Source organism: Halichoerus grypus, chromosome 2, assembly GCF_964656455.1.
Source record: "Halichoerus grypus chromosome 2, mHalGry1.hap1.1, whole genome shotgun sequence".
Lineage (NCBI taxonomy): Eukaryota > Metazoa > Chordata > Mammalia > Carnivora > Phocidae > Halichoerus > Halichoerus grypus.
In genome coordinates this window covers 174,044,844-174,059,266 of record NC_135713.1, presented here as the reverse complement: position 1 = coordinate 174,059,266, position 14,423 = coordinate 174,044,844, and the positions used below count along the sequence as shown (strand labels likewise).

Here is a 14,423-nt window from a genome sequence, read left to right as displayed (position 1 = left end):
CACAGGGGCGCCTGGGTGGCTCAGTTGTTAAGCGTCTGCCTTCGGCTCAGGTCATGATCCCAGGGTCCTGGGATCGAGCCCCGCATCGGGCTCCCTGCTCCGCGGGAAGCCTGCTTCTCCCTCTCCCACTCCCCCTGCTTGTATTCCCTCTCTCGCTGTGTCTGTCAAATAAATAAATAAAATCTTTAAAAAAAAAAAAAAAAAAAAAGTTTCAGCACAGCCCCTCACCAGTCGTTGGCTGACCAGTAAGTTATGCTGTCCTCAAGGAAGCCAATAATGAAGAAAACTGAACAGCCTCACACTGCAGGGGAAACACTCTATAGAATTAGTCCAGGAAGTCACAAGGCAAAACACACAGGCAGTATCAGAATCCAGAGTTGGTGAAATATATTATCAAATATGTCCAGTTCTCAGTAACAGAAGATGATGAAACGTGCAACAAAATAGGAAAATGTGACCTGTGGTGGTGGTGGGGACACTCATTAATAGAGGTAGCCCCAGATTGACTTAGGACACAAAGACTTCAAAGCAGTATTGTAAATGCTTTCACTACTAATGGAAGCTTTGTTTAAAGAATTAAAGGAAAGTATAATGACAGTAACTAATCAAATATGAAATATCAACAGATAGAAATTTTAAAAGTGATCTAAATGGAAATTCTGGAGTTGAAAATTATAATAAATGAAAATTCACCACAGTGACTCAGCAACAGATTGGAGGTACAGAGAAATAACCAGCAAAATAGAATATAATTAAATAGATTTTTCCAATATGAAGAACAGAGAAAATAATAATGAACAGAACCTGAGATATGTGGAACACCAGGGACAACTATATCAATACACACATAATGGAATTCCCAAAAGGAGAGAAAGGAGCAGAAAAAAATATTTGGTGAAATAATGGCCAAACCTCCTAAAATTGCTTTAAGTTGTTAATCCAAGAAGCTCAGCGAACTGCAAAGAGGTTAAAAACAGAGATCCACATCTAAACATATCACAAACTGTTCAAAGCTACAAAGAGAAGATCCTAAAAGTAGGAAGAGAAAGGTTACTCCTTCTGTAGAAGGCAACCCCAATAAGATTAATGGCTGACCATTTTTTTATAGAAATGATGGAGGTCAGTAGGCAGTGGGATGATATTCAAAGTGCTGAAGGGAGAAACTGTCAACCCAGAATTCTTTATCCGGCAGAACTATCCTTCAGAAATTAAGGTAATTTGAAAACATTCCTATATAAACACTATTGCTAGTAAACACATAGATACTGAAGGATTAAAATACTTAAAATACTGAAGGAACTTCTTCATGCTAAAACAAAGTGACCCCAAACAATAATTTGAACTATACAAAGAAGTATAGAGCACCAGTAAACATAATTACATACTTAATAAGACAGTATAAATATGTTTTTCTGTTTCATCCTTTTAATTTAAAATACAAAATCATGAGACAATAATTTGAAAGTATGTTGTTCTTACAGCATAAAAAGATGTCATATGCATGATGATAATAATACAACCAAAAGAATAGGAAGTAGAACTATATTTGAGCAGCTTCTATAATTTACTGGAATAAATTAGTATTAATCTGAAAGAGCATGTGTTAAGCTTTATTTTGTACCTCTAGAGCAACCAGTAAGAAATAATCCCAAATATAGTTTCTTTAGAAAAATAATTAAAATGATATAGTAGGAAACAATCTACTTAACACAAAAGAAGGAAGTAAAGGAGGAATTGAAAAACAAATAAAAATACTTGAGATGAGTAGAAAACAAGTAATAAAATGGTAGGCACAAATCCATATCAATAATTACCTTAAATATAAATGGATTACTAATGATGTAATGTATGGGGATTAACATAACAATAAAAAAATTTAAATAAAAAAAAATAAATGGATTAAACAATTATCAAAAGCTAAAGATAGACTGATATTTTTGGGGCGCCTGGGTGGCTCAGTCGTTAAGCTTCTGCCTTCGGCTCAGGTCATGATCCCAGGGTCCTGGGATCGAGTCCCACATCGGGCTCCCTGCTCCGTGGGAAGCCTGCTTCTCCCTCTACCAGTCCTTCTGCTTGTGTTCCCTCTCTTGCTATGTCTGTCTGTCAAATAAATAAATAAAATCTTTAAAAAAATAAAGATAGACTGATATTTTTAATCCAAATACTTGAGATTCAAAGACACAAATAGGTTGAAAGTAAAATGATGAAATAGATATAACCAGACACATAGTAACCATAAGAGAGCTGGAGTGGATATACCAACATTAGGAAAAAATGGCTTTTTAGGCAAAGAATTATTACAGGCAGACATTTTATAATGATAAAAGTTTTAATTCATCAGGAAGATATAAAAATTGTAAATACATGTGCATCCAGCAGCACAATACCACCCGACAACAGCAGAGTACATATTCAAGTACACATGCTATATTGTTAAGCCATGGATTATTATATTATGTCCCATTGGCTAACTTTGGTCCAATACCTGATTTATACAGCCTGCAAGCTAGGAATGTTTTTTTTTTTAACACTGTTTTTGTACACTGAGAACCCAAAGCCTGGCTGAGAGAAGTTAAAATCTAAAGATAGGTCAGTTGAAACTATTGAGACTGAGGAATAGAAAGAAAAAAGAATGAAGGGAAATGAACAGAGCTTACTAGACCTATGAAATAGCAGCAACCATATCGGCATACACATGATAGGAATCCCAGAAGGAGAGGAGGGAAAGTGGCAGAATATTTGAAGAAATAATGGCCCCAAACTCCCCAAATTTGACAAAAGATGTGAACCTAAACATTCAAAAAGCTCATTGAACTCCAAGAAGGATAAAACTCTTAAGTGACTCCCACCAAGACACATTATAATCAGGTGGTCAGAAGCCTAGGGACAGAGAAAATTTTAAAAGCAGCAAGAGAAAAGCTACACATACAGTAGATCCTCAATAAGATTAACAGCAAGTTTCTCATCAGAAATCTTGGAATCTAGAAAAGCAGAATGGTACTTTTATTCTATATCTCGGAAAAATATTTTTTCAAGAGTGATTTGGCTTTTAAGTTGAATTCTTGTACGTGACACTAAAAGTGTAAGCAACCAAAGAAAAAATAGATAAATTTGACTCATTAAAATTTAAAACTTCTTTTTATCGAAGGACGTTGTCAAGAAAGTAAAAAGACAACCTGCAAAATGGGAGATAATATTTGTAAATCATAGATCTGCCAGAGGTCAAGTAACCAGAATATATACAGAACTCCTACAGCTCACCAACAAAAAGAAAACTAAAAACTGGGCAAGGGACTTGAATACACATTTCTCCAGAGATGACATACAGATGGTCATCAGGCACATAAAAAGTTGCTCAAAATCATTAGTCATTAAGGAAATGCAACTCAAAACCACAATGATTCTACTTTGCATTTACTAGGATGTTTATAATTTTAAAAATGGATAATAAATTCTGTGAGGTTATGGAGAAATTGGGGCACTAATAACATCACTGGTGGAAATGTAAAATGGTGTAACTGCTATGCAAAAAAATTGGTAGTTCCTCAACTACCATGTAACCTGGCAATTCCACTTCTAGATATATACCCCAAACAGTTGAAAGCAGGAACTCAAATGTTTGTACACAAATGTTCATAGCAACACAATACACATTAGCCAGTAAGTGGAAACTGTCCAAATAGCCATCAGTGGATGAATGGATAAACAAAATGTCATATATACATACTATGGAAAATTATTCAGCCTTACGAAGGAATGGTACATGTACTCATGCATGCAACAACATGGATGAACCTTACAAATGAAAGAAGCCAAATACAGAAGTTCACATTGAATGATTTCCTTTATATGAAATATCCAGAATAGGTAAATGAATAGATACAGAAAGAATGGTGATTATCAAAGGCTCGGGGAAGGTAGTAATAGGAATTAACCGCCTAATGAATAACTACTCAGTTGGGATGTATGAGAATGTTTTGGAGAAATACACATAGCATAGAAGTGACTATTTTAAAGCATACAATTCAATGGCATTAGTACATTCAAAATATGCAACCACCACCTTATGTTATGAATTTCTCCTTCATAAAAACAGACTTTAAAATCACGATGTGATGCCACTTCACACCCACTTGAACGTTTATGATAGAAAAGATAGACAGTAACAAGCATTGCCAAGAATATGAAAAAACTAGAACCATTATACATTACTGATGGAAATGTTAAATGGTGCGGCCACTTTGGAGAATAGCTTGCCAATTTCAAAGTATCAGATGTTAGATGGATAAACAAAATGTGGTGTATACCTACCTGTGGGATGCATTATAAATAGTTTTTGGCTCAAGTCAGTTAAGCAGCCAGGCGACTCTTGATTTTGGCTCAGTCATGATCTCTGGGTCCTGGGATTGAGCCCTGTGTCAGGCTGTGTGCTCAGTGGGGAGTCTGCTTGAGATTCTCTCTCTACCTCTCCCTCTGCCCCTCCCCCCCACTCGTGCTCACTCTCTCTGTCTGTAAATAAATCTCTTAAAAAAATAGTATTTGGAATGGAATAACAAAGCACAAAGTAATGATATCTGCTACAACGTAGGTGAACCTCAAAAAAATGGTAAGTCAAAGAGGCCAGATGTAAAAGACCATGTGTTCTATTATTCCATTTATATGAAATGTTCAGAAAAGGGAAATTTGTAAGAGACAGAAGATAGACTAGTGGTTTCCTGGGCTGAGGGTGGTAACATGAATTGACTAAAAGTGGACACAGGATAGCTTTTGGGGGTAATGGAAATGTTCTAGAATTGGATTGTTGGATTGTGGTGATAGTTGCACATGTCGATAAATTTACCACAATCATTGAGTTATACTCTTAGTTCAGGTAAATTTTATGTTAGGTAAATTATTCCTCAATAAAACTATTTTTTAAAACATCAGGTATGAAGCTTGATAGTGGTGTTAAGACTCCTGAAATTGACTTATCGGTGTTTCACTAATTGAAACTATGGCAGTCTCCCGAGTATATCTGTGTCGTGTTTTTACTTTGTAAAAATTTCTGATAACTTCTGGATGTGTGTGTGGTCATCTGTTTCATATACCATTTGATGTACTGAATTTATTTTGTATGTACAGAGGATGGTTAGAACGAGAGAGCAGGTATGGTCTGCAACCAGGACACAATTGGTTTATCATCTCCATGCAGTGGTGGCAGCAGTGGAAAGAATATGTCAAATATGTGAGTATGATTTCCCTTTATCTACATATTTCATAGAATTTTCAACTCCATCAGACTTTGTGTGACTACTGACCAGGAATAAAATGCTTCAATATAGATAAGGATTTGAAGGGGGAAGAAATGAATACCTATGTGATACTTCTACGGACTAAGCCCTGTGCTTAAACTTCCACATAAATTTCCTCCCTTGCAACAACTCTGTGAGGAAGGTAATAATGGACATGGGGGTGCATGCATATGCACCTTACATATCTCAGTTATCCTCACAGTATCCCTGGGAGGAAGGTGGTATGAACTCATTTTACCTGTGATGAACCTGAGGCTGGCATTAAAGGTAACCTAAATACTGGGTGGAAGTTCTGGGATCAAACCTAAGGACTAACTTTTAAGCCAATGGTGTCTCAACCACATCAATTACATTATCCTTCATTTGTTCACCTTTTTCGGCAAAATGTTGAAGACCCTTGGGTAAGAAGTATTGATTTTCTTTCTTTCTCTTAAATTTTATTGTTATGTTAATCGGCATACATCATTAGTTTTTGATGTAGTGTTCCATGATTCATTGTTTGTGCATAACACCCAGTGCTCCATGCAGAATGTGCCCTCTTTAATACCCATCACCAGGCTAACCCATCCCCCCACCCCCCTCCCCTCTAGAACCCTCAGTTTGTTTTTCAGAGTCCATCGTCTCTCATGGTTCGTCTCCCCCTCCGATTTCCCCTCCTTCATTCTTCCCCTCCTGCTATCTTCTTTTTTTTTTTTCTTAACATATATTACATTATTTGTTTCAGAGGTACAGATCTGTGATTCAACAGTCTTGCACAACTCACAGCGTTCATCATAGCACATACCCTCCCCAATGTCTATCACCCAGCCACCCCATCCCTCCCACCCCACCCCCCACTCCAGCAACCCTCAGTTTGTTTCCTGAGATTAAGAATTCCTCATATCAGTGAGGTCATATGATACATGTCTTTCTTTGATTGACTTATTTCACTCAGCATAACACCCTCCAGTTCCATCCATGTTGTTGCAAATGGCAAGATCTCATTCCTTTTGATGGCTGCATAATATTCCATTGTATATATATACCACATTTCCTTTATCCAGTCATCTGTCGATGGACATCTTGGCTCTTTCCACAGTTCGGCTATTGTGGACATTGCTGCTATAAACATCGGGGTGCACGTACCCCTTCGGATCCCTACATTTGTATCTTTGGGGTAAATACCCACTAGTGCAATTGCTGGATCATATGGTAGCTCTATTTTCAGCTTTTTGAAGAACCTCCATACTGTTTTCCAGAGTGGTTGCACCATCTTGCATTCCCACCAACAGTGTAGGAGGGTTCCCCTTTTTCCACATCCCCGCCAGCATCTGTTGTTTCCTGAGAAGTATTGATTTTCTATTTAAAAAAGTTAATTTTAGGGCGCCTGGGTGGCTCAGTTGGTTAAGCGACTGCCTTCGGCTCAGGTCATGATCCTGGAGTCCCTGGATCGAGTCCCGCATCGGGCTCCCTGCTCGGCAGGGAGCCTGCTTCTCCCTCTGACCCTCCCCCCTCTCATGTGCTCTCTCTCTCATTCTGTCTCAAATAAAATCTTAAAAAATAAAAAAATAAAAAAGTTAATTTTAGGACTTACATTAGAACTCAATTTCTAAATGATAATCTGCCATTTTTCCAAATAAAGAATTCAAAGGGAAAATTCTCATTAGTGAATATTCTCATCTTACTTAGAATGGATTTTTCTTCAGAATTAAAAGATTCAGAGTAATGCCAGGAATCAAATTTCTCCGTATTTAGAGAGCCAGTTGATTAATATAGAATCCTTGTTAGTTACCAAATGATCACTAACCTGATTACTTAATTTATATTTTTTCTTTTCTTTTTTTTAAAGATTTTATTTATTTATTTGACAGAGACACAGTGAGAGAGGGAACACAAGCAGGGGGAGTGGGAGAGGGAGAAGCAGGCTCCCCGCTGAGCAGGTAGCCCGATGTGGGGCTCGATCCCAGGACCCCGGGATCATGACCTGAGCAGAAGGCCAACGTTTAACGACTGAGCCACCCAGGTGCCCAACTTATATTTTTTTTCGCCTGGGTGGCTCAGTTGTTAAGCATCTGCCTTTGGCTCAGGTCATGATCCCGGGGTCCTGGGATCGAGCCCTGCATTGGGCTCCCTGCTCAGCGGGGGAGCCTGCTTCTCCCTCTCCCACTCCCCCTGCTTGTGTTCCCTCTCTCACTGTCTCTCTGTCAAATAAATGAATAAATAAATAAACATATTTTTTTTCTATATGTCTTTTTCTGTCATTGTTTATTTATCAGAATATTGGTAGACTGTTTATATTATTGACTTCATTATTCTGCTTGGTTCTTTTTCTATTTTGCAGAGTTTAATATTGTGTTTTCACATACAAAATACATTAATCAATGTTGTTGAAGGAGTAAAAAAGTAGGCAAATGACTTCAAATCTTGTAGGTACATGATGATAATGATGGTGATTGTTAAGTAGAAAATGAAAACATTGGGGTAAAGCATCCCAGTCTATTTTGAAATGCTTTCTATCCTTTATATTCTTAGATTGGCCTTAGAATGAATGGTTATTAATAATTTTACTGGCTGCAGACACAAAGTGTAACCTCGTTTTGTGTGTTGTTTTTTTTTTTTTTAAAGATTTTATTTATTTATTTGACAGAGAGAGACACAGCGAGAGAGGGAACACAAGCAGGGGGAGTGGGAGAGGGAGAAGCAGGCCTCCCGGCGAGCAGGGAGCCCGATGCGGGGCTTGATCCCAGGACCCTGGGATCATGACCTGAGCCGAAGGCAGACGCTTAACGACTGAGCCACCCAGGCGCCCCCTCGTTTTGTGTTTTGAAGTATTACTTTTTGTTTCCTATAGGAACACGGTAGAGGTCTTGTTCTTCACAGCACATCCCTTATAAGCAGAAGTGCACTGCCAAGAACACAAACCTGATTTGCTCTTGCCTGCCATAACCCTTCTTGCATTAAAAGAATTAGTGGAGGGTGGTAAGGGAGAGATGTGGAGGGGGAAGTCTGCACTTAAGTATCATATTCTCTCCACTGTGGCATTCTGTGTTACTGTCTAGTATGTGTCTGTCAAATGCAGACTTTAAAAAAATGAAACTGGCTGGGGGCATCTGGGTGGCTCAGTCGGTTAAGTGTCTGACTCTTGATTTCACTGGGGTCCTGGGATCAAGCCCCGTGTAGGCTCCCAGCTCAGCAGGGAGTCCTGCTTCTCTCTCTTTCCCTCTGCCCTGCTCATGCTCTCTCGCTCTCAAATAAATAAAATCTTAAAAAAAAAAATGCAAATCACTTTTTAAAAAAGTGACATCCTGGGCGCCTGGGTGGCTCAGTTGGTTAAGCGACTGCCTTCGGCTCAGGTCATGATCCTGGAGTCCTGGGATCGAGTCCCGCATCGGGCTCCCTGCTCAGCAGGGAGTCTGCTTCTCCCTCTGACCCTCCCCCCTCTCATGCTCTATCTCATTCTCTCTCTCAAATAAATAAATAAAGTCTTTAAAAAAAATAAATAAAATTAAATTAAATTAAAAAGTGACATCCTGGGCCTTGTCTGTAAAATGAGATTAAGAACAGTTACCTCCATCACAGGAGGTTATGAAGATAAAAGGAGTTGATACATGATAAGCGTTTTAGAACAGTGTCTGGCACATAGTAAGTACTTAATAAGTATTAGCTAATAGTCTGAGAAAACACTATAGGATAATAGTAGTGAGCTTGTACTCCCTGTGTTAGAGTCCTGGTCCTGCTACTTGTGGTATGACCTTGAACAAGTTACTTAGCCTTTCTCTGCCTCAGTTTCCTCATACAAACAACAGGGTTAATAATGATACCTATTTCAATAGTGTTGTTACAAAGAATTAAATTAACATATGTGAAGCACTTAGCCCCAAGACTGGCAAGTAGGACCCTATGTAAAGTTAGAGGAAGTAATGGTAGTAATACTAGCAGTGGTTTTAGCAAAGCAGTAGCAGTAGTAATTAGTGATTTACATTTGCCTTTTCAGTATATATGGCAATTTTGGCAAATGCTTTATTTAAGAAAAATAAATTGGTGTTTTTAATGTGTTGGATAATTTCTTCTGGGCTTAGTCTGCCCACCTAATAAGGTATCAGTTAGCTTTAGTTAATGTCTCTTCATAAAATGGCATATTTGCTTATGTGAATTACTAATTGTCTGTGAGGGCAGACTGTATCTTTCAGACAGTAGCGTGCCTAAATAGAGACTAAGGGAGCAGGAAAAATAAACAATCCTTTCTCAGAAGTGGTTTGCCTCAGATATGAATGATTGACTTGAGCTTGAATATTTGATCTGCTCATGAGATCTGTTCCTTCTTTAATGAGCCAAAGTTTTTTCTACCATGTGAAATCTCCTTTTGTACGAATGTAAATGGGGAGAAATGGTGAAATCTTTTCTGTTTGTCATCATTGTATATATTTTTGTCTTCCCTCCTGTTTGAGAACTGAGGGAGCAGCTCTTACTACTCAATTACAGATTTTACTGTTTGTTATGTATTATTGGTTGTTATGTGACTTTGGAGTTAGAAAGCACTTTAAGCACTTCTCTTTTCTAAATTTACAAACAAAGCCTCTAAGGGCCCTTTAGGTTTTGTAATTGCACAGAGTTGTATTGGGCAATTACTTTATTACCTGATCTAGATTTCTAGAGTTCAGGTCTCTTGACTCCTACCTTAGTACTTTTTCCATTACTCCATACTATCTTCCATTTTTCAAAAACCAGCATTGCAGACTAATGAAATGTAAAATTGGCATAACTAGTAGTTGTTTAAGTTCTTTAATACTTGTAGTAGTCATATATATAGAAAAAAGTAGCATCATCACTGAGAGAAGAAAGTGAATCCTGACCCTTATTTTGGAACATCATTAACCACTCATAAAACTCAAAAGAAATCATGACATGCTCAAAATAGAATTATCTTATATTAAAGTGCCACATAGCAATTTAGGAATCATTGACTCAGAGAAGGAGGAAATTTTTCACCATCAGTGAAACTTGACCTACCTAGAGACCTATCTTCTGAAAACACAGGATAGTTGCTAATAGTTCCAGAAGCAGAAGTCAGTAAAAACAAAACAAGACTCTTTGACATTTAAGGGGAAAAATTTCCTGGAGCAACGGGAAATAACACTGAGAGCCAGTGGCTATGTATGTGACCATCATTGGTTTGTTTAACATGTAGAAGGAAAGTAGTCATAAGATTAGTCAACTGAAAATGTTGACAATTTCACTAAAAGCCAAGGGTGGAAGCAATGACCTGAAAAATAGGGCAGAGAAGGGGGAAGAAGAACCTGAGTGATGGTGACAGTTTCAGACAGTGCCTGACACTGAGAGCAGTAGATTCCTAGAATAGAAAAGCAAGCCAGACAGTGAGAAGATAGACCACTGTAGTTGGAACATTGGAAAATAAGTGAAGAAAAGCCTTTATTCTCTATCTAAAAAGGGTATCATTCACTGCGCCATGTTAAAAGTATATAGTATAGTGTGCAGTCACTGGTGAAAGCTTGTAGTCTCTGATAAGCTATTACAATTATTCTGCTGCTGAATTATTGTAAAACTCTAACAGATTTAATGCCTGGTAATATTTTTATCACCCCGTTTTCTTACCAGTGATATCTATAGATTTCATCCTAAAGACGAAGTTGTTCAGAAAAGAAATAAGAATGGTTTCATGTAAATTTTCTTTAGAAGTATAAGCTATATATGAGATTTCCAAAGCCTGGGGGCTGGGTGGCTCCGTCGATTAAGTGCCTGCCCTCAGCTCAGGTCATAATCTGGGGTCCTGGGACCGAGCCCTGAGTTGGGCTCTCTGCTCAGCTGGGAGTCTGCTTCTCCCTCTCCCTCTGACCCTTTCCCCCTCCTCCACTTGTGCAGCTCTCTCTCTCTCTCTCTCTCTCAAATAAATAAATACATCTTTTAAAAAAAATTTTAAATACAATTCCAAATATTTCTCTTTGAAATTCTGTTAAATGTCAAACTCAGAAAAATGAAACAAGACAAAACCAGAGAGGGAGACAAACCATAAGAGACTCTTTTTTTTTTTAATTTTATTATGTTATGTTAATCACCATACATTACATCATTAGTTTTTGATGTAGTGTTCCATGATTCATTGTTTGCGTATAACACCCAGTGCTCCATTCAGTACATGCCCTCTTTAATACCCATTACCAGGCTAACCCATCCCCCCACCCTCTTCCCCTCTAGAACCCTCAGTTTGTTTCTCAGAGTCCATAGTCTCTCATGGTTCATCTCCCACTCCGATATCCCCCCTTCATTTTTCCCTTCCTGCTATCTTCTTTTTTTTTTTTTTTTTTAAACATATAACGTATTGGGGCGCCTGGGTGGCTCAGTCGTTAAGTGTCTGCCTTCGGCTCAGGTCATGATCCCAGGGTCCTGGGATCGAGCCCTGCATCGGGCTCCCTGCTCAGAGGAGAGCCTGCTTCTCCTTCTCCCACTCCCCCTGCTTGTGTTCCCTCTCTCGCTGTCTCTCTGTCAAATAAATAAATAAAATCTTTAAAAATATATATATATAATATATTATTTGTTTCAGAGGTATGGGTCTGTGATTCAACAGTCTTACACAATTCACAGCACTCACCATAGCACATACCCTCCCCAATGTCTATCATCCAGCCACCCCATCCCTCCCACCCCCCACCACTCCAGCGACCCTCAGTTTGTTTCCTGAGATTAAGAATTCCTCATATCAGTGAGATTGTATGATACATGTCTTTCTCTGATCCTCAGAAAGTTGAAAATAGAGCTACCATACGACCCAGCAATTGCAGTACTGTGTATTTACCCCAAAGATACAAATGTAGGGATCCGAAGGTGTACATGCACCCCGATGTTTATAGCAGCAATGTCCACAATAGCCAAACTATGGAAAGAGCCAAGATGTCCATCGACAGATGAATGGATAAAGAAGATGTGGTATACATAAGAGACTCTTAATCTCAGGAAACAAACTGAGGATTGCTGGAGTGCAGGGGGTAGGAGGGATGGGGTGGCTGGTGATGGACATTGGGGAGGGTATCTACTATGGTGAGCGCTGTGAATTGTGTAAGACTGATGAATCACAGACCGGTATCCCTGAAACAAATAATACATTATATGTTAATAAAAAAATTAAAAATAATAAAAAAATGTCAAACTCAGAGGAAAGCTTGAAGAAATTTTTTACTCACGTGGAATTAAAGGAGACCCAATCTTCCTCAAAATTTATTAATACATATTTTTTAAAAGTAAGTTATAGTGCATAAACAAACTTAAATGGAATAGAGAATTGAATATAAATTTTATTTTATTTTATTTTATTTTTAATATTTTTATTTATTTATTTGACAGAGAGAGAGAGACAGCGAGAGAGGGAACACAAGCAGGGGGAGTGGGAGAGAGAGAAGCAGGCCTCCCGCGGAGCAGGGAGCCCGATGCGGGGCTCGATCCCAGGACCTGGAATCATGACCTGAGCCGAAGGCAGACGCTTAACGACTGAGCCACCCAGGCGCCCCTGAATATAAATTTTAAAGAGTTGCCTGTCAAGTCCACATGATAGTTATGTGGACAACATTTAAGTTCAAGAACACTTGTAGCAAAAATAAAGTGATTTTTCTGGAGGATAATGAAGTGACCTGGGAGAAGACTTTAATTTTTCAAGTTATTCTTTCAAAATGGCTATCTTATTAGTTTTACTCCATCTTTATAGGAAAGAAGCAAATGACCCAAAAGTTCATTAAGATCTGAATCTTTCTAAAAAGCAAGTTCCAGAGCAAGTAGTACATTCAGTAAGAAATCAGTTACTACTATACTCTCAGTGTTTGGAGCACATTATGAAAACAAATCCTCACTAGGGCAGTGGTTATCAATTTTGACTGCGTAGTGGGATCATATAAAGGCCCTTACAAAAAAAGAAAGAAGAGAAATGCCTGTTCTGCTCCAGACCAAATAAATCAGAAAGCACAATTGAAAAAAAAAAAAAAAGATTGAGTTAATATAAATAAGTCATCTTGTTTACTGAAAATTTATTTTGAAACTTAATTTAAATTGAATCCATTTTCGTTGGTATGGACTCGATATCAGAAAAGCTGTGAGACGATCAATATCACACACTGAAAGCCAAACATAGGATTAATAATATAAACTACTCAAGCCTAATTTACATTTCAGCTTCTTTGGCCATAGGTAATTTTTGTTCTGTTGTCCATACAATTTTGACTTCTTTGGTGCATAGTCTAATTTAAAATACTGATGGGGGCGCCTGGCTGGTTCAGTCGGTAGAGCATGCGACTGTTGCTCTCCGGGTCATGAGTTCAAGCCCCATGTTGGGCATAGAGCTTACTTAAAAAAATAAAATAAAATCCTAATGGCCCAAAATCCATATTTAATGTAGATTCCTAGTTTTTAGTCATTTGTGTACTATGGCCATCATATTTTGCCATATAATGCCCATAAAATTATTTGCTTAATATGTTTATTTAAATAACTTTATCATTTTTATGTAAATAAATGTATTTTAAAAAAATAAACTTTATATCAGTATCTTAAATAAAAAGTCAGTGTCACACTCCAGAAATAAAAGGTCAAAATAAAAATAAATTCAGTGAAAATACCAAATTCCAGCTAAATAGTATTGCCCTTTGAAGACTAGTATTAAGGTCTGTTCTCTGTTAAAAAGAGAAATGATCAAGTGTTACATTAGCAGATCAAGTATTAGATTAGCACATTAAAAAAAAAAATTAGCACATTAGTACCAAATGGGGACCCTTTCCTTGAAGTAATTAGAGGATTGAGAGAGAATTGATAGGGAATAACTTTTTCACTGTGAACTAGGTTATTTAATAACCAGAATAATCTGGTACCTTTCCCATACTTTAGGAAACTTATTGACAGAAGATGCCAACATTAGGATCTGTTATAAAGAATCCATATGCTTCTGAATTGTTTGAAGTTTTAACACTTGATATTTTAAAAAATTTAATCCCAAAAGTGAATTGGTCTGTAGAAAGGAACCTAGGTTTTATTCTCATTCTTCTTGCCACTCTTTCAGTTAAAGGCACTGAAATTTCTTCAGAGCTGGCTTCTGAAGGATCTACAGATGGATAGTATTCACCTGGCTTATAGATAAAGAGGAGAAAGCATCAAATA

At 37.8% G+C, this 14,423-nt stretch overlaps 1 protein-coding gene across 3 annotated transcripts in view; it reads left to right on the top strand.

Moving 5' to 3' along the window:
- USP32 (ubiquitin specific peptidase 32) overlaps positions 1 to 14,423 on the top strand; it is a 213,257-nt gene that overhangs the window by 151,959 nt on the left and 46,875 nt on the right. For all 3 annotated transcript variants that reach the window (XM_036120979.2, XM_036120978.2, XM_078064134.1), the window contains one exon: positions 5,122 to 5,224. In XM_036120979.2, coding sequence (XP_035976872.2) covers positions 5,122 to 5,224 — 103 coding nt within the window. The remainder of the gene's footprint in view (positions 1 to 5,121; positions 5,225 to 14,423) is intronic.